The 24080-nt window shown below is 31.5% G+C and overlaps 5 protein-coding genes and 1 long non-coding RNA gene across 13 annotated transcripts; 3 read left to right on the plus strand and 3 right to left on the minus strand.

Annotated features, from left to right (window-relative positions):
• Nucleotides 1-1993: 1993 nt before the first annotated feature.
• Nucleotides 1994-4445, plus strand: LOC145966163 (methylglutaconyl-CoA hydratase, mitochondrial). Its single transcript, XM_083090037.1, has 3 exons — nt 1994-2382; nt 2612-3394; nt 3911-4445. Exons 2-3 carry the CDS (start codon nt 2646-2648, stop codon nt 4068-4070), a joined length of 909 nt encoding a protein of 302 aa, XP_082946163.1. The 5' UTR covers nt 1994-2382; nt 2612-2645; the 3' UTR covers nt 4071-4445.
• Nucleotides 4446-4881: 436 nt separating this feature from the next.
• On the minus strand, nt 4882-11674 carry Pmm2 (phosphomannomutase). Of its 7 annotated transcripts, none has more exons than XM_083090040.1 (8): nt 11532-11674; nt 10750-10908; nt 9826-9944; nt 9610-9741; nt 6171-6260; nt 5817-6011; nt 5451-5718; nt 4882-5223 (listed from the first exon to the last, which is right to left on the minus strand). In XM_083090040.1, the coding sequence occupies exons 5-8, from the start codon at nt 6228-6230 to the stop codon at nt 4958-4960; spliced, it is 789 nt and encodes a 262-aa protein (XP_082946166.1). In that variant the 5' UTR covers nt 6231-6260; nt 9610-9741; nt 9826-9944; nt 10750-10908; nt 11532-11674; the 3' UTR covers nt 4882-4957. The 7 variants fall into 7 exon arrangements, with proteins under 7 accessions (XP_082946166.1, XP_082946165.1, XP_082946164.1 ...); XM_083090039.1 differs by having other exon boundaries at nt 11513-11630; XM_083090038.1 differs by having other exon boundaries at nt 11230-11625.
• Nucleotides 6724-10542, plus strand: Sgsh (N-sulfoglucosamine sulfohydrolase). Of its 2 annotated transcripts, XM_083090035.1 has the most exons (11): nt 6727-6971; nt 7130-7362; nt 7959-8088; nt 8172-8308; nt 8379-8532; nt 8726-8964; nt 9095-9214; nt 9485-9682; nt 9782-9951; nt 10052-10198; nt 10274-10542. In XM_083090035.1, the coding sequence occupies exons 2-11, from the start codon at nt 7239-7241 to the stop codon at nt 10421-10423; spliced, it is 1569 nt and encodes a 522-aa protein (XP_082946161.1). In that variant the 5' UTR covers nt 6727-6971; nt 7130-7238; the 3' UTR covers nt 10424-10542. The 2 variants fall into 2 exon arrangements, with proteins under 2 accessions (XP_082946162.1, XP_082946161.1); XM_083090036.1 differs by lacking the exon at nt 7130-7362 and having other exon boundaries at nt 6724-6971.
• A 584-nt stretch (nt 11675-12258) lies between the features above and the next one.
• Nucleotides 12259-20845, plus strand: Wdr81 (WD repeat domain 81). The gene is made up of 22 exons (XM_083090092.1): nt 12259-12663; nt 12744-12900; nt 13005-13260; nt 13356-13518; nt 13623-14021; nt 14092-14292; nt 14375-14520; nt 14603-14790; nt 14860-15455; nt 15546-15970; nt 16056-16352; nt 16439-16596; nt 16695-17405; nt 17474-17649; nt 18290-18573; nt 18688-18823; nt 18907-19081; nt 19163-19584; nt 19670-19963; nt 20040-20189; nt 20272-20378; nt 20464-20845. The coding sequence occupies exons 1-22, from the start codon at nt 12448-12450 to the stop codon at nt 20693-20695; spliced, it is 5889 nt and encodes a 1962-aa protein (XP_082946218.1). The 5' UTR covers nt 12259-12447; the 3' UTR covers nt 20696-20845.
• On the minus strand, nt 14298-17834 carry LOC145966185 (uncharacterized). The gene is made up of 3 exons (XR_014436983.1): nt 16770-17834; nt 15850-16347; nt 14298-15762 (listed from the first exon to the last, which is right to left on the minus strand). It is a non-coding gene; the product is annotated as an uncharacterized LOC145966185 (long non-coding RNA).
• Nucleotides 20375-24080, minus strand: Rint1 (RAD50 interactor 1). Its single transcript, XM_083090094.1, has 13 exons — nt 23852-24080; nt 23548-23786; nt 23305-23478; nt 23083-23217; nt 22721-22982; nt 22408-22633; nt 22163-22328; nt 21928-22093; nt 21632-21852; nt 21380-21545; nt 21160-21293; nt 20815-21042; nt 20375-20737 (listed from the first exon to the last, which is right to left on the minus strand). Exons 1-12 carry the CDS (start codon nt 23975-23977, stop codon nt 20862-20864), a joined length of 2196 nt encoding a protein of 731 aa, XP_082946220.1. The 5' UTR covers nt 23978-24080; the 3' UTR covers nt 20375-20737; nt 20815-20861.

Below are 24080 nucleotides of genomic sequence, written 5' to 3' on the forward strand. Positions count from 1 at the left end.
ACAAAAACTGATATTTTTACACTTGACTTACGTTTATTGTTAGTGCGGAAGTTGGATAATGTTTAATTGTAGAAAAATGATCGCGTTCAATATTTTTTAATACTTGTCACGGTCGTGTTTATGGAGATAATAAAGTCAAAGTCTATTGTCCGCTCGAGTCTCATTGCGCGAATAATAACAAGGTCATTACTAAGTTGTACAAGCAACAGTGCAAAATTTCCGACGTTTGCTTTTTATATACAGCTATTGTTTACAATAATTATACATTATGCTTCGAGAAACGGTGCAACTTGTAGGATCTGTCGCGTTTTAATTAGCCATCAATTTGGCTCGCTTAGAAATGTCGCGGAATATCAACGCAAAATTATATTGAAATGTATTTTAAAATTTTTTAATTATTGGCAGAACGCGTTATCTATATAAAATATACTTTGAATCGAAAGTTCATATATCCAAAGTGCATCCGTACATTTCCGATTAATGCATTTTATACGAGAAAGAATTTTTGAAGATCTTACACAATTGAAAAAATCCACAAAATTAAAAAAGATATTTTGAAATATAAATACAAAATGAGAGAGGGAGAGAGAGAGAGAGAAGAAAAGAGAAGAAAAATGATTTCTTGGGAATTTTTTTATGATTCTCTAAAATTGATTTTATCGATTAAAGTTATTTTTTTCTTTCAAATGCAAGTTACTTCAAATTTATATCTATATATAAATTATAATTAATATTTATTATACATCACGTATATAAACTTGCATTTTAAACATACATAATTTATATTGTCAGAAACACGTATATATGTGTGTATACATGTACACATACATATATATAAATTTTGTACGTATATATGTATTTGCTTTGAATATGAATGCGTTATATATGTGTGTGTACGCTTTAGATAAGATATGCCCTTAATTAAGCAGAAAAATTAGATAATCTCTACATAAACATGTTTATCGAAATATTGCGTTTATCGTGTTTTCTAGTAATTAGTAATATATAATACTAATGGAAGATTTTTAATTTTAATTACAAAAAGGATTGTACTTCGTCAATCCTCATTATATAATAAAATTGTACTGTAATTAAGAATGTTATGTTATAACATAATACATTTTATTGATATACGATATTCCTTGTGAAAATTGTATTTGTTACTTATGTTTAAAATAAACACATTTTTCCGTTAATTAAATACGCAATTTAGATATAATTTTTATAAATTATATATATGAGAAAGAATTTTTAAAGTTTACTTTATTTAATTATTTTTTTATATATTATATTGTATCATGTTTATTAGCCAGTAATAGAAGAGATTTACTTTTATTGCTTTTGACTATAATTTTACCCGAATTGCGTACTTTAAATAACGGAAAAAATCTTTTTGTTTTGTCAAAAGCAAAAAGATCACAAGCATCTTATTGTTGGTAAAGTACCTAAAGAACGATAAAATATTTTTAAACAGGTTTTTTTAAACATTTTTAAGGTATTGTCTAGAAAGACTGCTTATGAAACACGATAAGATTCTCTTCTTTTTTTTAAAACAGCTTTGCTACCAAAAATAAACACAGATTTACATACAAACGTTTTAGGAATACATTACAGAGCTATATACTTGGACTTTATTTGTCTAACTTCTATTATATGCGCGACTAACTTGCAATTTTATCTGTAGTTTAATGCGACTCTTCCGCTCGGTCATTATTACGTAATTATCTTATCACTAAGAATATTTCTGTCGGTTTTTTAATCTTTCCTTGTTTATTATGATATATCTCCGAAAATTTTTTACTCAATTTAAGAGAGAAAGCCGCGTACATCGCACTTGTAGTCACAAATCATACACGATTAGAGAAGGAAAAGGCCATGTGGTACCCTCTTTTATTCGAAATAGACACTAATATGCGTTCAACGCGCATACGCAGGCTGCGCGCGCATTCCAGCGACACTGACACGTGCACACTGCACACATTGTTTGCTTTCGAAGAACGAGCAAACAGTCGTCGCCGCGACGTCGACGCGACAGTATTTAGTGTGGGAGGGGATTCGCGCTCTTCTCGTCGAGTCTCGCGAACTTTCTTCGGTCATCCCTACCATCGCCTTCACTGTCACATCGCGTCGATGTTGTAACAGTGCGTTGTGACAAAGTGCGTAAAGTCCGAGAAATTGCAACGCGACAACACATTCTTGCGATTCGCGAAAATTAAAAAAAAAATACGATAAAAAAATTCGCGCATTGCACGCGCATGATTTATCCGCTGGATGCTCCTGTTGCATCGTAATCCCGAAATAAGATCAAGGATAACAACGTTGTAATTTTTCTCGCGACTACGCGGTGCGGCGAAAGTCAAGAAACCGGTCTGTTGTGTTTAAGTAAGTCTCTTGGAATTTTTCATTTGACCCTTTTCATCCTTTTTTCTCTCAAATGATATAATTAATAAAAAATTGAATATATATGTATGCATAATTCAATACTTTGTATGCGTGGATAGAGATAGAAATATTAAAATTGAATTCAAATATCAAATATTAAAATTCATATCAAATGTTAAAATGAATTCAAAATCAAATATCTTAACAAGTGTAAAAAAATTTTTTCCAGTTTCCATTTTAAGGAGAAACACATTTCCTGCACAATGGTTTCGTTAGTAGCGAACGTCAGAGTCAGCAGCACTCTTCATCACCTTTGCGCTTGTGCTGCAAGGACATTGACTACGAAAGCGATGCCAAGTCCCAAGGACGAGGCGAGAGAAGTGATTGTTAATTATTTGGACGGGAAGGATAATGGCATCGCTGTGTTAGGGTTGAACAGACCGGCCGCTCGCAATTCCCTCGGGAAGATCTTGGTCTCTCAATTGAACGAGGTGCTGGCTTCCATCAAGCAGAACAAGAAACTGAGAGTGCTCATCATACGCAGCTTGGTCCCGAAAGTATTCTGCGCCGGAGCTGATCTGGGGGAGAGATTGAAGATGGACACGACCGAGGCCCCGCAATTCGTATCCTCCCTGAGAGATCTCATCACCGACGTGGAGAACCTGCCGACTCCGGTGATATCGGCCATCGATGGTGCCGCGTTGGGCGGAGGACTGGAACTCGCATTGGCAACCGACATCAGAGTCGCCTCTTCGGAGGCCACGATGGGTCTCGTAGAGACAAAATTGGCCATAATGCCCGGCGCCGGTGGAACGCAGAGACTTCCGAGGATAATCGGAACAGCCAAGGCTAAGGAATTGATTTATACAGCACGGATTCTGGACGGCGAGCAGGCATGCACGATTGGTCTCGTAAACGAGGCGGTTCCGCAAAATAAGACTGGTGATGCCGCTTATCAAACGGCACTTTCTATCGCGAGAGAGATTTTGCCCAACGGTCCTATTGGCGTTAGGTGAGTTGTCAATAATTGTCCAAATGATACAAAATTTAATTTTGCTCAAAATTAAGTGAAAATGTCTAATATAATAAAAATTAGATAAAAATAGAAAAGCACATAAAAAATAAAAAAGATACGAGAATGAATAAAAAAAAGAACTAAAGATAAAAAAGAAACAAAAATATTACTAAAAAAAATAACGAAAATAGTAATAAAATAAATCAATAGTATAAAAAGTGAAGAATATAAATAACAGAAAAATATAAAGCATGAAATTTCTTGTAATAATAATACGTTGTTCATAAGAAATAAGCATTTAAATGCGGCGATGACTACTCAAAATCGCTGATGCGATCGCTCATGTATTATATAATGCACATCATACGACTGTTTATCTTCTGAATGCGAGTAACACGTTTTTTTTTTTTATTCAATACTTGAGTTCTATACTTAAAACATTTATAATTATCTCCGATAAATAACAACATTTATATATAGAAACGATTTAATCATCATGCCATTATTGCTTAGATTGGCAAAAGTGGCTATATCCAAAGGCACGGAAGTGTCTCTGGAAGACGGTCTGGAGATCGAGAAGCAATGCTACAGCAAGATCATGGACACAAAAGACAGACTCGAAGGACTTGCCGCTTTCGCAGCAAAACGTGCACCTGTTTATCAAGGAGTATAAAAACTCACGCCGTTATCAAAAACTTAATTTACATATCATGAACAAAATGCATTTTATGCGAGCTTTTTTCACAATATATATACATATTTTGCTGAAAATTACTGTATATATCAATTATGAGATACTTAATGTATTTTTATCCGAATTGCATTATCGTTAAAAATTGCGATTAAAACTTACGTAATGAAATCTATCTAAAGATGAAAAGATAACATCAAAAGTTTTTTATGCAGCACAACAATATTACGGATGCAGCATTGACCTTACATTATGCCTTGTGCATTTACATATGCTAATAATAAAGGTGCCTTTCATACGTCGGTAGCGGAATAGTTCTACGTCTTATGTCTTCCAATAAATGTTTTTTTATGTTGACATTGTTATTGTTTAATATAGTTTTAATATATATATATATTTGTGTATCGTGTAAATGCATTAGGATATGTGTGATGGTATGTGTGAGACTTGTGCGCGTAAAATCTGTCTCTCGGAAATATATAAAAAAAAGATTATTGTTTAAATTCCGATAATCTTTTTTATTTAATTATTTTATAACTTTTTTATATCGAACAATAATAAGAAAATAATTTTCTAAGAATAAATAGTATATATACAAATATATTTCTAAAAGTTGGTAGAAACATAGAATTTTAAAATACTGAAACTTGAAACTGTGTAACAATATTAAGTATAATATATATTAAGTATTATATATATATATATATATATATATATATATATATTAAGTACTCTTACACTTGTATTATCAGGAATGTTACATGAGCGGCAAAAAGATTAAAACAGAGGAAAAACTAGTTTACTAATATATTATGTATTGAAAATATAAATTTATTTTGACCTAGAAAACTATATTATTCTTCGATTTATTAGACACATTGCAATGGAACACTAAATTGCTCCTTTTCCTTATTATCTTTTACGAGTGCCATAAGGACGTTTAATTGATTTACCGTGTCTTTAGGACAAGTGACGCGATGTCCTATCGTCAAATCACTCTCGTAAATCTCGTGATCGTTACCACCCTCTGCCGTTTTGTCACCGAAGAAATGTATTTCGTCATATCCTTGGATATGACGCAAGCAATATGTTTTATCCCAACCAAAAGGAAAAACATCAAAAGAGATCTGTCCTCCTTAGAAAAAGTAATAAATATTTGTTTGCTTTTCTATAAATAATGCATTAATTTCAGCCATTATTGTATGATATTTCAAAAGTTTGTAGTTAGTAATGAATTTATATTAATGAGAATAATCAACTTAATTGAAATAATTTAATGAGTATTGTTAATTTATTAATTTAACTGCTATTAATTACTAATTAAATTAAATATATATCAATAATTTCATATAAATCACTTACCAATACTATAAGTCAAAGCCAAATCAGGAAACTTCTTTTTAAGGACTTGTATAAATTTTTCACGGATATGATGTTCACCGTCATATTCAAAAAACTGTTCGCGTTCTTTCTTGCTGCAATTTCGTCCTACTGGCGAAATGTTTATTATACCTGTGCGAAATTCCACAAATGTTCCACGTTTAAATGGCAACTTCAACTCAGATATGTACCGCAAGGCAAAATTTATAAAATCCTGCAGAACATCCTCTCCCAGCACATTCTGAATCGACTAAAATTTAATATATACATATATGTGAGAATAGAATAAACATAATTTATTATTATTCTTAAATACAATAATTGTAAATAATCACTTTGATTACTTACTTGTGATGGCAGAGCTTTGCCATCCTTGAATGCGATAAGCCCATTTTCCGCAAAGATATACTTGTACCTTTCAAACAGATTTTCATTACCTAATTGTTTTTTAATCTTAGTCAAATCAGATCCTCCAACTACTGCAATGTCAAATTCTTTTTTCACAGTCTCCAGAAGAAACTTCTCAGTGCTCGAACTGATTGGCTATGGAAAACAAACATAAATTTTATCAAACATAAGGTAAGACGCAAAATAATATGTTAATTATAATAATCTAAAAAAAGACATTATTTATGTTAAACAAAAGATGTGAATATATTTTTTAATAATAATTAAATATATACACAATTATTCAAAATATACCTGTTGTGGTTCAGTGAGTGTGCCATCAACATCAAATAGGCAAATAATTTTTTTGGACATGATGCAATATCTTGTTTAAATATTCAGACTCTAAAACACATATTGTTACTTTATACACAGAGAAACATTTATTTCCACATGGTCATATTACATAGATTACATACAGAATAAAAAAAGAAACAAGAGTTTTTATATAAAATTATATATATTAGCTAATTTTATAAACTTATTTTTTATAAACGTATTAGAAATGATGTGTCAACTTTGAAATGAAGGAAAAGATTATCGGAAAGCAGACTTCGGAAATCACGTGTCAAGCTTGATTAGTGTAAGAGATCAACAATTCTTCCCCTCTAACCCCCTAACCTTCCCCCCTTCCCCCACTAGCTTTTTAAGAAAAGGCTCCATAGTGATAAATTTCATTCGATATTTGTCACTCCCAATCCTAAATCTCAATGTTTACTTTGAACCGTGATAAGATTACATTTCTATTGGGCGTATACGTATTTGCAATTACTTAAATTTAAAAACATGCGAGAGCATATATCATATCTCCAAAACAAATAATGACTGTCTAACCTATTTTACAGGAATACAATGACATTTTGTTCACGAAAAGGGAATCATTTCGGAGCAGCTTGGTCTCGCAAGCGATAATGTTGAAAATTTTAAATATACCTAGTTTATAATTAACAATGTTTAACTACGATTTTACGAAAATAAAATAAAAGAAAGAACGATAAAAAAAACGTATAAAACGTGCATACATCAAGCATATACGTGACTGTATGACACATGCAAGTACGTTATGTATTTACCAATCGAATAACAAAAAAAATGTCAACTTTAATTCCAAACATATCGAACTTTCGGATATTTATGTTATATCTTCGCTTTTAATTGTGAATAATGAGCAATAAGATTAGAACGAATAGACAATCAATCTTATTTTATCTCAGAAAAGCAGACAAATTTTGATCCGTGATATTGGCAACAGTTACATGCGTCATTCATATATAAGCGTAAGCCATTCACCAACACCGTACACATGTCAACAAGCATTACGAAATGTCGTGGAACAACCGTTCAAAGTTTAATAAATCATTATGTACTTTGTGCATTATCTCATTGACATTATGCATCACGCATGGAGATGCTGATACAGCTCCAAAAAATGTGCTTTTGTTGCTGGGTAATTTATTGATTTTTATTTATGGGTTTTTTAAAGGCTTATTTTATTAAAAAATATAATTTCTCGAATATTTTATTGAATAAACTGAATTAAATCACAATTGTATAATTTTATGTAAAAAAATTAAAATATTACATATGAAATATGATAATATAATATGATAAATATGATAATATTAAATATGAAAAATTATATATCTAAAAATATTGTCAACAATTAGAAATTATAAATCTTTTTAATTTCTCCTAAATATGAGAAATTATACGATTAATTTTGAAATTGGATCAATTGTAGATAATTCATAATTTGCATCAAAATTCAAAATGAGAATCTAGTTATATAGAAAACATTATTGAAAAATTAAGATACATATGAAGAAGATATATATTGGGATACATAATAAACACATAATAAACACATACAAAATTAACATATATTTATAAAAATATATAGTATTGTACTGTATATATTTATAAAAATATGTAAACATGTAGTAATAGAAAATTATCTCAAAAAAGTTTTGTTATCATAAATTATCTAAATATAGATCTAGGATTTCTCTTATTGTTTGAAATAATTTATTTTTCAATTCACAGCTGATGATGCAGGATTTGAAATGCGATCCTACTTGAATAAAATCTGTCAGACTCCAAATTTAGATAAATTAGCAAAAGAAAGTCTATTGTTCAATAATGCATATACATCAGTCAGTAGCTGTTCACCAAGGTATTTTTGTTACAAATTGAATCTAATTATTATGAGAGAGTATATAAATAGCAATATAAATTTCTTGAATTTTCATTTTATAGTCGCTCTGCAATATTAACTGGATTGCCAAGCCATCAAAATGGAATGTACGGTCTTCATCATGGAATTCATCACTTTAATTCTTTTGATGATGTTCAAAGTTTGCCAAGAATATTGAAAAAAAATAATATACGAACGGGTAAAATAATGATTAATAAATATGCACATTATACATTATTGGGGCATATTGCATTTTTTTCTTTTTGTAGGAATTATTGGCAAAAAGCATGTTGGACCGAATAATGTTTATCCCTTTGATTTTGCACATACAGAAGAAAATAATTCTATTCTTCAAGTAGGTCGTAATATTACTTATATAAAACTGTTAGTTCGTGAATTTCTTTCAGTTCAGAATAAAACACAGTAAGTGATATTTCCACATACAGTTCATAATTTTACTTTTATAAATATTATATAATGGATGTATTTTTTTATATATGTGCATGTCATTACGTATAAAATATATAATAACAATATATTTTTTGTGCTACATTGCATACACTAAAAAATTCGTATATGTATGTGTGTTTTGCAAAATATTATTCTAACTTTGCAGTCCCTTCTTTTTATATATTGCCTTCCACGATCCACATCGTTGTGGCCATACTAACCCAGAGTATGGCAATTTTTGTGAGAAATTTGGTAACGGTGATGTTGGAATGGGTACAATTCCCGATTGGAATCCAATATATTATCAATGGGAACAAGTTAAGGTACCTTATTATGTTCAAAATACTGAAGCTGCTAGAAGAGATATTGCTGCACAATATACAACGATATCTCGTTTGGACAAAGGTATTTCTAATATCTTTCTAAATAAATTGAATTTACAAATGCTCAAATATATACATTTCCAGTATATATTATGAGCAAGTACATTTTAATGTATAAAGTAAAGATAGTTAAAGGAATATAACTTTTCTAGGTGTCGGTCTCGTTCTTGAAGAATTAAAAAATGCAGGATTCAAGGATAATACATTGGTAATTTACACGTCCGATAATGGCATACCTTTCCCAAATGGTCGCACGAATTTATATGATCCAGGTTTGTAAATTTATTTAATTATATTGCAAAAGTATAAAGAGAATGAAAAGCAAGTGACATTTGAAATAATTTTTATTAAATATTATAATAAATATTTCAATGAAAAATATTTTCATCAAGTGTGATTTTTGTTATGCTTTTGGTCTGAACATCTTATTTTGACAAAATCGATAAATATGACTGGTGAAGTGAGAAAAAATAAAAATAATGTTAAAGATTCAGACGAATTAACTAAAATATATAATACATGCAAGAAAAAAAATTTTGAAGGTATGGCTGAACCCATGATGATTTCATCACCGATTCACGGCCATCGGAAAAACAGCGTGACAAATAGCATGACTTCTTTGTTGGATATAGCACCAACAATATTAGATTGGTTCAATATAACTTACATAGATTATCCAAACTTCAATAAAGTGTCTTCTCCACTTACTGGCAAGTCACTTCTGCCATTACTTCTTAAAGGTATGGATATATGCGTATATTGAATGCAATAAACATATGCATAAAACATATAGTGTCTTCTGTTAAAAAATTGTAAAATAATGAATATTTCTTTTATAGAACCTGTAGAAAATAATACAGCAATCTTTGCTAGCCAAACGCACCATGAAGTTACCATGTACTATCCCATGCGTACAATTAGAACCAAACGCCATAAACTTATACATAACATTAATTATAGAATGCCATTTCCCATTGATCAGGATTTTTATATATCTCCAACCTTCCAGGTAATTTGAAAAAGAAGAAGTGCCATTATTTTTTAACTGGAGCATACAAGTTAAATATCAATAATATTCCTAAATCTTTCATATTTTTGTGTATATACAGGATATTCTAAATAGAACACAGACTCATCAGCCTCTACCATGGTATAAAACGTTAAAAAAATACTATCAGAGACCAGAATGGGAATTGTACGATTTAAAATATGATCCAGAGGAATTAAATAATATAGCTTCAAAGTCATCCGCAAAGGTAGTGTAATATTGTAATCAAATTAATCACAAAATTTTTACTAATAGATATGATTCATATATGTTTCATTTTTAGAGCATATTCATTGAACTTAAAGAACGGTTGTATAATTGGTTGAAAATAACAAAAGATCCATGGATTTGCGCACCAGATGGTGTTTTGGAAAATGCTGGACATAATAAACATGATGCTCAATGTATGCCATTGAATAATTTCGACGATTGAAATTTGTTCTTAATATTTATCAATAACTATTATATAAGCATATATTTCTTTTCTTTTTTTACAATTTGATAATGTACATTTTATGAATAATAATAAATAAGTCAATTACAATGAAAAAACAATAATATTCTGTATAGTCCTATAATTTTTAATATTATTTAAATAATAAATCTTATTTAAATAATAAATGTTATAATTTAATACATAAGTTTTACAATAATCATTTAATTTTTGCATAACAAAATAAATTTATTTTGGAATTTAAATGATATTTATAAAATGTAAATATAATATTTAATATATTCAATATAAATCTTTTTACTTACTCAAAATATTTACGATGATATGCTAACTCTTGACATTGAAGTATTCTTTGACTCTCTATCTCGATACTTGGAAATCATTTCATTTAATTGACGAACATAAGTTGATGATTTATTTATAGACTTTACCACTACTTTCAATTCTGTTGCTATTTCATTCATCTAAAAACATACGATCAATCATGTCCCTCATTTTTAAAATTACATTATCAAGTAAAGAATCTATAATTTATGATAAAGTTCGAAATAGAATCTTATTATATATAATTATATGTATCATGTGTGTAATACAAAAAATATTTGAAAAAAGCATATATGTAAAACATATATGTATATATATTATCTAAAGATATTAGATATGAAGTACATAAAATTATAAATAAATTTCTGTCCAAAGTACAAATTATAGATTATCTGAAACAATTTTAAGACAATTTTAATTACACGATTGTTAATAATTATATAAATACATAGAAAACTTACATATTGTTTATAATTCAGGTATCTGTTATATTTTTGATTGTTAGTATAGATTTGTTTTAATTGAATCATAAATAAAAGACACAAAGCGAGGCCGCCTAAGATGACGAGAGAATTCGAGTTTTGGAGTCCGCGTAAAACAAGCATCACACTTTTTGAAGAGTTGAAACAAATTTGAACAATTGATCGATGAAATATTCGTTATATAACATTAAGCTAAGGATAATCATTCCAACAAAGTATTCTATTGTGAAATGGCAACATAATAACCAATTACTCTAATTACTTGCAAGTAATTCACTCACTACACAGATTTGTAAACAGTGGTTCACATTTTTACAATATCCAAAAATTGTCGAAAAGAACAGTATCGCCATCTTTTTAATATCCAGTATCATGGCATCTTCGAATGGTCAGGGTGCCTATTACGGTTCTTGAAGCGAGGTGAAAATTACAAAAGTGAACAGATTTACTAGATTTCGACAAATGAAATTGTAGATACTCTAGTAAATTTCCTCACTTTTGTTATTTTCACTTCGTTTCAAAAACCGTAATAGGCCCCCAGGTTTGATCGACCCGGGGTAGTTTACTAGACATTATTGACCAATCACAGCCATTCTTCTGGAAAATGTATGGTTACATTTTTCAGAAGAATGGCTGTGATTGGTCTAGTAAACTGCCCCAGATCAATGGTCGCATTCAGTGGACTCAACCGCTAAGTAGCAATAACGTGATTGATTCCTACTTTCAGATCCGACTAATCAGCGTCAAATTACATCGGAAAATCTAGTAATGTTGTCCAACTATTGAGTCCGCTGAATGCGGCCAATCAAACTGATCATTCGAAAACGCCATCTAGAATATTCTAGGGATATTATTCCTACAATTATCTCTTCTTCAAAGTTGCCATCCCTTTTATGGATTCAATGGGTCTGTTCTTTTTAGCTGCACTACTGCACTAGTGCAATAAGTTGGAAAGAGACAAACATACTTTTTTTCACTCTAACTAATTGCATTAGTGCAGCAGTGCAGCTAAAAAGAACAGGCTCAATAGCTTCGTCTAAAAATCAGCTGGTTTTGACATTTATGACAGACGAGAAAGAATATATACATGAAAGTATATATTATCTCTTGTTGTTTTACAACGAAATGAAAATGAGAGAAAAGATTGAGAGTATTTGTTTACATAATAATAAAATATTTGAATAAATATAAAGCAAAATGGATATAATAAAGGAATATCTATTGGTACCAGCAAAGTATATGATATTGACAGATGGAAGAATTTGTCTGACAGTTCACAGAAATTGGCTTTCCCGGTTTCTAACAGTTGGTCCATTTACGTTTATCAATCATGATCGATTGTCCAGCGATGAGATAGCCGCGCAACCCTCTCTCGATGAATTAGGTTGCGATTGGCTGAGAATATATGCAAAAGTATCTTTACAATCTTTTGGATATTTTATACAAAATATATATGCTGTATGAGATGCGATATAAAGTTATTATTCTTGTAGGTATATGTAAAACAGTACAAGAATGCGATTCCTTTGCCAAGAGGAAGACCTACCAGCACAAAGAATCAAGCGGAATTAATGTTTTCACAATTGTTGCATTATGTAGCTGAAACTAATTACAGAAACCTATGGAAAGAAACTTACAAGAAATATTATAGTACGTGTTTTAATAGACAATATTTTCTATCTAGTTTTTCAATTTTCAATTTTTTGAGTTAGATATTGATTTTTTTTTTACTTACAATCTTGTGTAATATATAGATCCTTGGAATTTTGTTGAACAAAAGGAGCAATCTAATATCACAGCTAATGCAAATGACGTTGCTATTATGCATGAAGTACTAAACAGGATGTATGGTTGTACTTTGGTTCAAGTGCAACATGGTGTGGTTTTATCAGTATCGAATGGCACATCATCCGAAGCACATTGTAATCTCGTACCGATCCATTTTGTCATAGAAACACCATCCGCTTTTATAATTTTTTATGAGCAGATTGCGAATTTCTCCCTTCGCGAGTGAGTAATAATGTTTTGTATTTATTTATTTTAATGTGTTAAAACTTTTCCAAAGTATTCTTGCATTTTATCATATTTATAAATATCAATTTCAGATGCGTAATGTATAGTCCTGCTGCTCTTAATATGAGTCATGGAAAATCATTGTTTGTAGTTTATCAATTATTAAGATTATCCAGAGACTTGCACGATCGTGGTCTTGCATTGGGAGAAATTACACTTAGTGATATATTGGTCACAGATAATTTTACTATTAAGGTATATTTTGTGTCTTCTATTTATATATGATCTTAATAATTTAAATGTGAAATAAGATCAGAAAAAAATATTCCAATATTGTAAGTTGATTTTATTTTTTCTAGGTACTACCAAAATTAAGCGATAATATTTATTTAAAACCTGAAAATGAGTGTCCTATTACTTCTCAAGACATTAAAGAGAAAAATTCCAATAATAATGCTTACAATAAAAAGGATAACATATCTCATTCAAATAACAGCGACTTTGGTTTAAATGAAAGCATCGAGAAATTGTGTGAGATGTGGGTGTATAATTGTATCAGCAATTTTGATTACTTGACCGCACTCAATAATTTAGCTGGTAGAAGGTACGGCGATCCTAGCTGTCATCATGTTATGCCTTGGGTGACGGATTTTACATCGAGGAACGGTGGCAATTGGAGAGATCTAACAAAGTCAAAATTTCGACTAAATAAGGGAGACAGACAATTAGATCTCACATTTGACTCACAATCAACTGAGGTATATAAAGTAACGTGGGAATTTTGTTTCATATATTCACATATTTTGAATAATTAATTCATATATACAGGTTGGACATCATGTTTCGGATGTTTTATCAGAAATCACATATTATGTATATCTTTCACGTCGATATAATAAGTCTGTGCTTTGTAAACATGTACGAACTTTATGGGTACCTGGAGAATATCCAGCTTCAATTCAGAGGTTACATGATTGGAGTCCTGATGAATGTATTCCACAGTTCTTTACTGATCCTAATGTTTTTAAGGTAAAATATTATATTATTAATTAATGATAAAATATCTCTTTAAGGTTCAATAAATCTTTTAAAATGTATGTTTTATTTACAGTCTATTCACGAAGATTTGCCAGATTTGGAAATTCCAGCATGGGGAACTTCTCCAGAAGATTTTATCGAAAAGCATAGAGAAGCATTAGAAAGTTTTTATGTTTCGGAAAGATTGCACCATTGGATAGATTTGACTTTTGGTTACAAGTACAAAAACTTAATCTTGTTTAATAATAAAAATTATTGTATTTATAGAAATTTTTAATTTTTGTGCCTTTTTATGCGATAGATTGTCTGGTTTTGCTGCCGTAAAATCGAAAAATGTTTGTCTACAGTTAGTTGATAATCATACTGATTTAACTAATTCTGGAGTTGTACAACTTTTCACGCAACCACACCCACAAAAAATTATCCCATCTCCTTATTGGGGTAAAGTACCACCTCGTCTTAGATGCGCGACAACTTCAACTAAAATCAGTAAGTTTTTTACAAAAATTTCAAGAATAAATGTTCTTAAAATTTTCTCAAATTATTGTACAATTACAGAAAGTGATCAATCAACAAATAGAATCAGTGATGATGAAGGTCACAGTTCTGGTATCGAGGAAGAAGAATCACTCGCTACGGCAACAAACGCAGCGAGATCGTCGCCTCTCGTATTGAGTCGCTTGTTGAGTCGTTCTAGAGGTTCTTTGCTTTCAGAGGATAACATTAAATCGGATAAATCCGTTAATCAACCTATTATTCTGCCAAAGGATTTTAATCCTGTCGTGGCGATCGTGCAAGTAGAAACTATGTACGCTTTCATGAATAAGATCAACCATCGAATTTATAAACCTACAGTGGGATCGCACGATCTTTCTACAAATTACAAACAGATTGTGGCCAGTGGTCGTATCAAGGAACAACAGATACTCGGTTGCCTAATGGTAGAGATATTTCTAGCCGGCAAGTTTCGCGCGACTTGGAACATTGAAAAAACATCATTCGCGCACAGATTCGCGACGTGTCTAAACATTTTGAAGACATCGGCTGATAATTTACCGAGATGTATAAAAAATATCGTATCTCTGTTGCTTCAGATTGACATTATGCCAAAGAGTTATAATATAGATAACGTAGAGCCGAATGACATTTCAATGGTAATTTTAAAATTTCGCACTATATATATTTTATTAAGACAATCAAAATCGATATTTTATAATATATGAGGCTTTTTGTTTTATACTTAGGTAAACGATGAGATTCCTTTTCGTTATCCAACAATAACATATATGGGTCTTCCGCCACCATCTGCGCATCAGTTTCTTCAACCAATTTTATCCGGCAGTCTGTTCCCATTCTCCAAATATTGTCAATATTTATATAATATTGTGGAAATGTTGCAAGAATATAATGATTTGATACGAGAATTAAATTCTATTGTGAGGACCGAAGATGATATCGAATCTGCGATTAAAACAAAGACAAAATATCTGTGTAAAATTAGCGAGTGTAAGGTAAAAGCAATTGCAAGAGAACTCGAACGATTGTTACCTTACGCCGGTAGCGCGAGAGAAGCCACATTACAATTGATAGTTCCTCACATAGTACAAATTATGGAAGATCCTTATAGCGCGGTTTTATCAGTGTGGTATCTTTTTGATCCTATCGCAAAGTAAGTGTGCATTATAGAGAAATATCTTTCTAACAGAATTATTCTTTTATAATTTCTTTTCATTTTTCTAATCCTTCTGCCATAGAACATTGGGGCCGAAGGATACGGCAGATACGTTTCTCTCGCCCATCACAAAATTATATGAGAATGGTTCCATCATGGACATTGCATTATATGCCGATATACTACCCGCGGGAACACTCGCAAAGTTTCGAACCACTCGACTATATCACAGAATGTTTTTGCTCAAGCTGATAGTTAGATTAGGATTACGTAGATTTCTAGATAATTTTATAAATCCTTTGGTGGAAGCAGTAGGAGGATATAAAGATTATATACAAGGATCCCTTGGTACATGCACACATAGAACTGGAAATCTAAAGTAAGAAAAAAGAAATTATTATATAATTAATTTTATTTGATACACATCTTATATATAATTTCTATTATTTGCAAATTTTTATAAAGGAGCTGTGACTTGAGTGGACCCTGCAGTGACGGGGAAGGCGTTTTATCTCCATTAGATGAAGATTCATTCGCGGATACTGAACATAATGTTGCTTCATCTTTTGAACCAACGAGCAATAATCATGTATCTAATGTAACACTAGATAATGAAGTTGAAGGTGATTTCGAATGAATTGCTAATGATTCGATTAGTATATTTGAAAAAAATAGTCTATTAAAAAGGAAATTTAATTAACTAATTTAATTATTGTTACAGAAGTATTTACTATGGAACCAGAGGATAACACATGGATTTCTTTAAATAATACTATGCCATATGATATCGACTTACATATAGATCTCAATTTGAATGCGAATGACGATTTGAACGACGATGGGAGCAAAAATTCACCGAGCGGCTCTGTGAAATCGCCAACGATTCCGATACCAAAACAATCAAATATCGGTGGGCCTAAATCAGTAATCGAATTTAATAGTATTGGCTGCAATGTCGGTAGTAAAACCTCCAGCGAAGATTTCACTTACGTTAGTACATATGGCACAAATATCCATTCCGGCAGTAATCTCTCCGAGAATGTATGCAGCTTGGTAGAAGCCAAGGAAGACATGTGTGCTACTCTTGCCATCGATCTTGACAACAAACGCAACGTAACCGAATCGGAGGAAGATTCACTACATCATCAATTGGATATTTATCGAAAATCCACTCCCAGCGAATGTACAATTTCCGAAATGAGTGCGGAATCCGTTATTTGGCTGTCTCACAGACTCGGCCCGGTACTTACAGCGCGGCATTTGTCACGAAACCTTTTGCGAATGCTGACGTTATGTTATGCCGGGAAAGAAAATCTAACGTCGGTCGATGACAATAATTTTGTATGTTTGGAAGGTGTTACATGGAAAAAATCGTTATTGGCTGGTGATCGAAATGCCGTTAAAGTTCTAGAATGTCTCACAGCTATCGCAGGTACGTATAAAAATTTCTAAGATATTTCAATCCTGCGAGCAATAACAATTTACCAATCATTTTGCCAGGATTATACGGAGAACAAATTATATTGTTACAATATTTCGCACATATGGTTGAATTGTTGGCGCTATGCAAGAGAAAGTTAACACTAAATTTGGAAGGTGGCTTAATTTCTTGCCTGGCTCTATTAAATCATATTACGGCATATCTCAGTGACTCTACTGTGATGGACGTGCTTCATGTAATATCTATCATACAATTAATATATGTGTATCATCTAGTATACCTATGTATTAACTATACAGGAAAATCGCCCACAGTACTTCAAAGTTCGGAAGAAAAGAAGGAAAAAAAGCTATATAAACATAGATCCGGAAATAAGTCGTTTCCAAGTTATAATCACTTTTATGTTAAAAAAATCGTAACTTATACCCTCATGGCACCCATTTTTAAATTTTTTTAAAATTTAAAATTTAAAATTTTTAAATTTGTTTTTAAATTTAAATTTAAATTTTTAAATTTTAATTTTAAATTTTAAAATTTAAATTTTAAAATTTAAATTTTAAATTTTAAATTCAAATTTTTAAATTTTAAATTTTAAAATTTAAATTTAAATTAAAAAATTTAAAATTTAAAAAAATTTTTAAAGGATACTAAGCGGATTATAAATTACGATTTTTTTTTAACATAAAAGTGGCTATAATTCGAAAACGACTTATTTCCGGACCTATGTTTATATAGCTTTTTTTCCTTCTTTTTGGGTCCCAAATCACTTACTATGGGCCATTTTCCGGACAGCCTGTATATTATATCCATCAATTAACAATATATAATATAAAAATAAGTATAATAGCTCTCATTTATCTATATTTGGGAATTAGGAACCGATTGTTAAATCCATCCTACATCCCACAGTACGTATACTGTCGACCGCGAGATTTACATTTCCAAATGGAACGCTTGCGCGTCTCGCTCTGGCTGAAAAATGCTTGGAAGCAATGCTCATTCTTAGCTTACGTCTCGGCAGCGTAATTACGAAGAATCACTTAGCAGTGCCGATTCAACGTTTCTTTCTGGCTTTCGACAAAGCCTTCAGTGAGAATTCGAACACTGAGGGTTTGTCGCATAATCTTGGAAGAAACGCAACTTGTGAACACTCTATACGGTACATACTTTAGAACATAATATAGATATGTAAAAGCATCGTGATTTAATTGTACTGTATTTGTATATATAACAATATACACAAATATTCATTATATTATTTTTAATATTTTAGAATAAAGACTACAAATGAAAGTACATCGGATAACAATGGAACCAGTGCATGGAATAAACTCGATACAGATATTATGGATTCGTATTCTCCTCCGATATTGGAAAATAGCGACGTGCCAGATTTACAAAGAAATAAAGTAAGATTGAATATATTACGATTTTTAATTTCTTTTTTTTGATGTAAATGTAAATATATATTAAATTTTATATTTTCATACAGGCATTTGAAGAATTACGAGCCGTGTTTACTGCTGAGTTTGCTCATAAAGCGTATATGCTCTTTTATAGATGCGTCGATAGCGAGATGATGGAACAAATACTTAAAAATCACGATCGTATAAAAGAACTTTGTCACGATTATGAGCAGGGAATAAAAGCGGCCTTCTTGAATACTGGTTGGTATATATTCCTGTATAAAACTGTTGTTTCTTGATTATTATGCGATATGTTAATCTCTCTTAATGTTATTGTTAAAGATAACGCAGACAGATATAATGTATCTGTGACTTCCGTGGATGTGACAGAAAATGCGGAATTAATCGATAAAGACGTTTGCAGTTTCGGAAATATATCTGTGATAGGAAATAGATTCGAGATACAAAACGACGACGTTAGGTCTCAATCGATGGCGACGGAACCGAGTGTCGCTGCCGGCTGTCGCGAGTCAACCTGTCCGTCATCCGCTGGCAGACAATTACGTGGTAATTGGCTAGCTTATTGGGAACATGAGATAGGAAGACCGGAGAAGGATGCGTTATTTAATATAAAGCAGATAAAGCTTCAGACTTTCAGCGGGCATACAAATAGCGTAAGATGTATGTATGTATTGGACAATGAAAATAGTTTTATGAGTGGTGGCAGAGACAAGACTGTAAAATTGTGGAGCTTACGGAGCCAGGTAAGTTACATCTGTTTAGTTTTAACAAAATGTTGCATTACCAGAATATTTAGAGAATGAGTTATAAAAGTTTTTATGTAATTAGGGTGACGGAAGTACAGTCTCGTCGTGTCAATATACATATACCGGACATAAAAAATCTATTCTTTCACTTACATTCCTGGAATCCTTGAGATACGCAGTGACGTGCGACGGTATGATTCATTGTTGGGATCCTTTTATGGGTTCCCTTTTAGGCTGTCCAGAAAGCAGTCGTCCCGTCCCCGTGAACACTTTAGCCTCAAGTCCTTCTCCATCAACTACTCTTCTTGTGGGAACAACAGATATTACCCTTAGAGTTATCGATTGTAGGACATTCCAGTACGTTAATGAAATGAAAGTAAGTAATAAAAAATGTACATATAACGATAATCTAAGATATTAAAAAAAATTTATATACAAATAAAAAAATATAGGTTTCCATGAATCCAACTGGTTTAATAAGATGTATCGCAGTCGCACCTAGCGGTAATTGGGTTGCTCTGGGTCAAGCATCGGGCTTCTTGACGATACTCGATACTCGCACTGGTTTGATTATCGCGTCTTGGAAAGGACACGAATGCGAGGTACAGATTTAACCTAAGTTGCCAAGAATATCAAACTTGATAAAATAATTCGTTGTATGATTATCAAGTTTTGATGTTGTAGATATTGCAGTTGGAAGCGATAAACGAAACCACCATAGTTAGTTCTTCATTGGATCAAACTATCGCTGTGTGGAGTGCAATAGATGGAAAACTTAAATTTCACATGAAGTATAAGAAAATTTATATCATTATCTAAAAACATATTGGACACATACAAAATATATTTACATAAATTACTCTATCATTTTTTCAGAGGTGCCACAGAACCTGTGCATTGCATGGCGATGCATGAACAGGAATTAGTAATAGGAACGACAGCGAATCGAATCGGCGTCTATACCGCTGTAGAAATGACTGCTTCATTTTCTTCATCCAAATTGAGATCCGACGCTTTTAAAGGTGTTCTTACTGCCATGGCTGTCCTTCCTCTTAATCGACTGTTATTATTAGGCGCCGACAATGGTGGGATAACATTATTGTGTTGAGAATTCATCAAATATATACAAAATGGGCAAATACCGGACATACTGAAACAGTATTAAGCACAATATGAAAAAATATTGTAATTATGCACACAATTTAACAGAATGTATCATAAACTTACTGCTATACGATAAATTCCATTTTTACAAATATGTTGAAGAGTTCTTTTTATACACAAATAATATCTGTTCTCGTCGCTATCACTTTAAGAGCAAGTTCAGGAGACATTTTATGCACGCCAATATCTGCTAAAACTTCCAATGCATTTTTATCATTATTATTTAATGTTTCTTGTAGTAGTATTGCTGAGCCAATTAAAATATTTAAAAGTATACATGCTTCCTTTATCCTGGAATATTAAAATTATTGAATTATTACATGAACATCTGTATATTTCAGAAGCAAATAATTTTAATTATATAAACTACAAAGGCTTGCAAAATTTTATATAAACTACAAGACTTACAAAGGAAAATATGATTCTGGCTTGTTGATATATAAACCAAATAATGGGAATAAGTTTCTTAAAACGTCATATTGTAATTGTTCAGCACCACCATTATTGAAACGATTGACCAATACTACTTCCTCGAAAAGAAACTGTAAGAGAAAAAATATTTGAAAAGTGCTTAGAAATTATTATAAAGAGAAATATGTAAAGATAATTCATTTTTCATTGCATTTACTTGATCAAACTGAGCAGCTAAACTTTTCCAAGCTTGATTAAACAATGGCAAGGCCAGAGCATTGTGCAATACATGAAGACGCGTTGCTAATTCCTGGAACATGGGACAACCACTCGGTGTTACCGATAATGAAGCGACTTCTTTCGAAGATTGCATTGCAAACCATCTTAAAATAATAAAGATTGCTCTATTAGTATGATAATAAATTCAGAATAAGTTTTTTTGGTAATGATTTGGCGATAGTTTTCGTACTTGTCAGTTCTGTAAGCTCTACTTTTTGCCTTTACATCTAAAGCTACCGAGTCACTGATTTCGTTTATTAATTCTCTTTCTAATCGTTGTAAGAGGGCTACAGCCTCATCAAACACAGTGCCCTCTATTTCTCCAATGCTCTCACTAACATCACTGCCTCTGTCAGTGGCATTTTCCACCGCTTCAAATTGCTTCTTGAAAAACTGCAGTTGTAAAAAATGCTACACAAATAAAATTTTGTAATGAGTAATTATCTCTTATCTATTTCACGTAATTATAAATAAAACTATACATACAGCAGTTACACCCCATTCTTCCAAAACGGTTACAACATAATGTAACGTGTTGAGAATATGCGGCATAAGCGATGTTAATGGATCTTCATAATTTTCGTGTAACAGTTGCAACAATCGCACTCTCCAGTCATCGATTAATTCTAATTGCAACTCGAGAAACTGCAATCTTTATAAGACAATAACAAGATTAGTCACCAAGTTAATCTCTTGGTATGACTTGGAATGAATGATTTACCTATGTCCAGGCTGAGGTAAATGTTTATATCTATCAGAGATCGTGATGAGAAGTGTAAGAAAAGCGTCCGCACATTCAGTGACCTTCATGTCATCGATGTCGGGACCCGCCAGTTTTTCCCACGCTGTACTTGAACTTAATATTGCATCCATTTTTTCGGTTGCATCTAAATAAATAGATAAATATACATGTATTTATATTTGAATACATATAATGCATATGTAAAAACATTTTTTTACACTCACACTTTTTCTCCATGTTAATCCATTTTATGAAAATATGGGCTTGTGTAAGAACGAAAACAGTGGCTGGCTGAGCTTGAGGATATAACAGAGTCTCTCGTAATTCTCTTTCAAATCCTAAAGCTTCATCCACCAAATGTGCAAATAAAGTATCATCGTACTGTGTTGTGGGTAATTCGGAATGAAGTTTCTCAACAGCTAATTGTACTAGAGCACGCATAAATTCGGCCTATCAATATGTAATATAATTAGTAACCAGAAATGTAAAACCAACAGCTAATATACAAGGATTGGCCAATTTATAAATTATATCAACCTTTATGTCCAAGTGTCTAAAACCTATGGAATCTGCTATAGGTTGAATATATTTTTGCACCCATTGAACATGATCTTTGATCCAAGTTAATATCTGCGTAAAGAACCATTCTGGTTTATCTTGACGATTTGTCAATTTAGCTCCCGTGAAGTGATAAATAAACCTTAGTCGAAGAGGACGTACTAAGAGAGCAATCGGCAAACTAACTGGCGCAAAGTCTGTTAATAGCGCAGATGTTACTACAGGTTTTGTCATTTCTTCTCTATATACATTAAGAACAATACAAGAATAGATTTTGTCTCTCAATCTATATATCTTTTTAATAAATTAAAATATAATTAAATTGTATACTGTAAGGATACGGTAGTTGCAGGTGAAAAAGGTACTTGGTGAGTATTTTGAATCTTGTCATTACATCTGGTAATGGTGTGTTTAGCGAAGTGCTATTGGTTCCAGAAAAGGGCCATTTTAATGTTTTCAATAAATCATTGTATTCCCTATAAAATATTATTGAGTTATATAAGAATAAGATATACATTTTATGGGATGAATTGTGTTTTAAATATATAAGAAAGAAAACTTACTTTGATAATTTCTCCTTGATTAAATTATGCCAAAAGTGTAAAGTTTCATGAACATAATTAACTAAGTGACGACACACAGATGTTTGTAACTGGCAACTGATTTTTGTCAAATTGGTGTATAAAGTTATAGTGGATTCATCGTCACCAGATGATAACGATGCCTCTAGTTCATCACTAAACACAAACAATACAATCAGTAGTAAAATAGTAAAATATATTACGCATCTCTTAATAATTTATTACCTGACATTTTCTATATACTTTATAAAGTATAAATAGGATAATGATTTGTCCAGCTGACCTATTTTATCAATAGTTTCTTGCAACTTTAAATTTTTATCGTTCTCGCTAAATGTCTCTTCAATCTTCTTGCTCAGATCAGCACAGTTTTCTTGCAACTGTTCAACTTGGCAATTAATAAGTTCTACATTTTCAATCACCGCTTTTACTTTGGACGGAGTAGTGGTTGAGGCCATTGATAACTATAAAAGACAAGTATATAACATTTTTCATATTACATATTCTGTAAGAATGAATACTGACTTACTGATTTTTCAATCTCATCCTTTTCCGCTTTGAGATATTCATGAAAATCATAGATTTCTTCAAGATTTTTTAAATTCGATCCCAGTTGCGCGTTGAATTTTTGTATAATTTTTTGTTTTATATCCATTATAAGACAGAAATTCAAACTATCTTTAACCTATAAATACAGCTGTTTTAATTCCACTGAACTATATACCATTGGCTGCGTTCAGCAGGAAAAGCTGCTTTGC

The sequence above is a fragment of the Camponotus vicinus genome, unplaced genomic scaffold, assembly GCF_025532165.1.
Source record: "Camponotus vicinus isolate PSW18456_S1 unplaced genomic scaffold, iyCamVici1.0 SCAF_2, whole genome shotgun sequence".
Lineage (NCBI taxonomy): Eukaryota > Metazoa > Arthropoda > Insecta > Hymenoptera > Formicidae > Camponotus > Camponotus vicinus.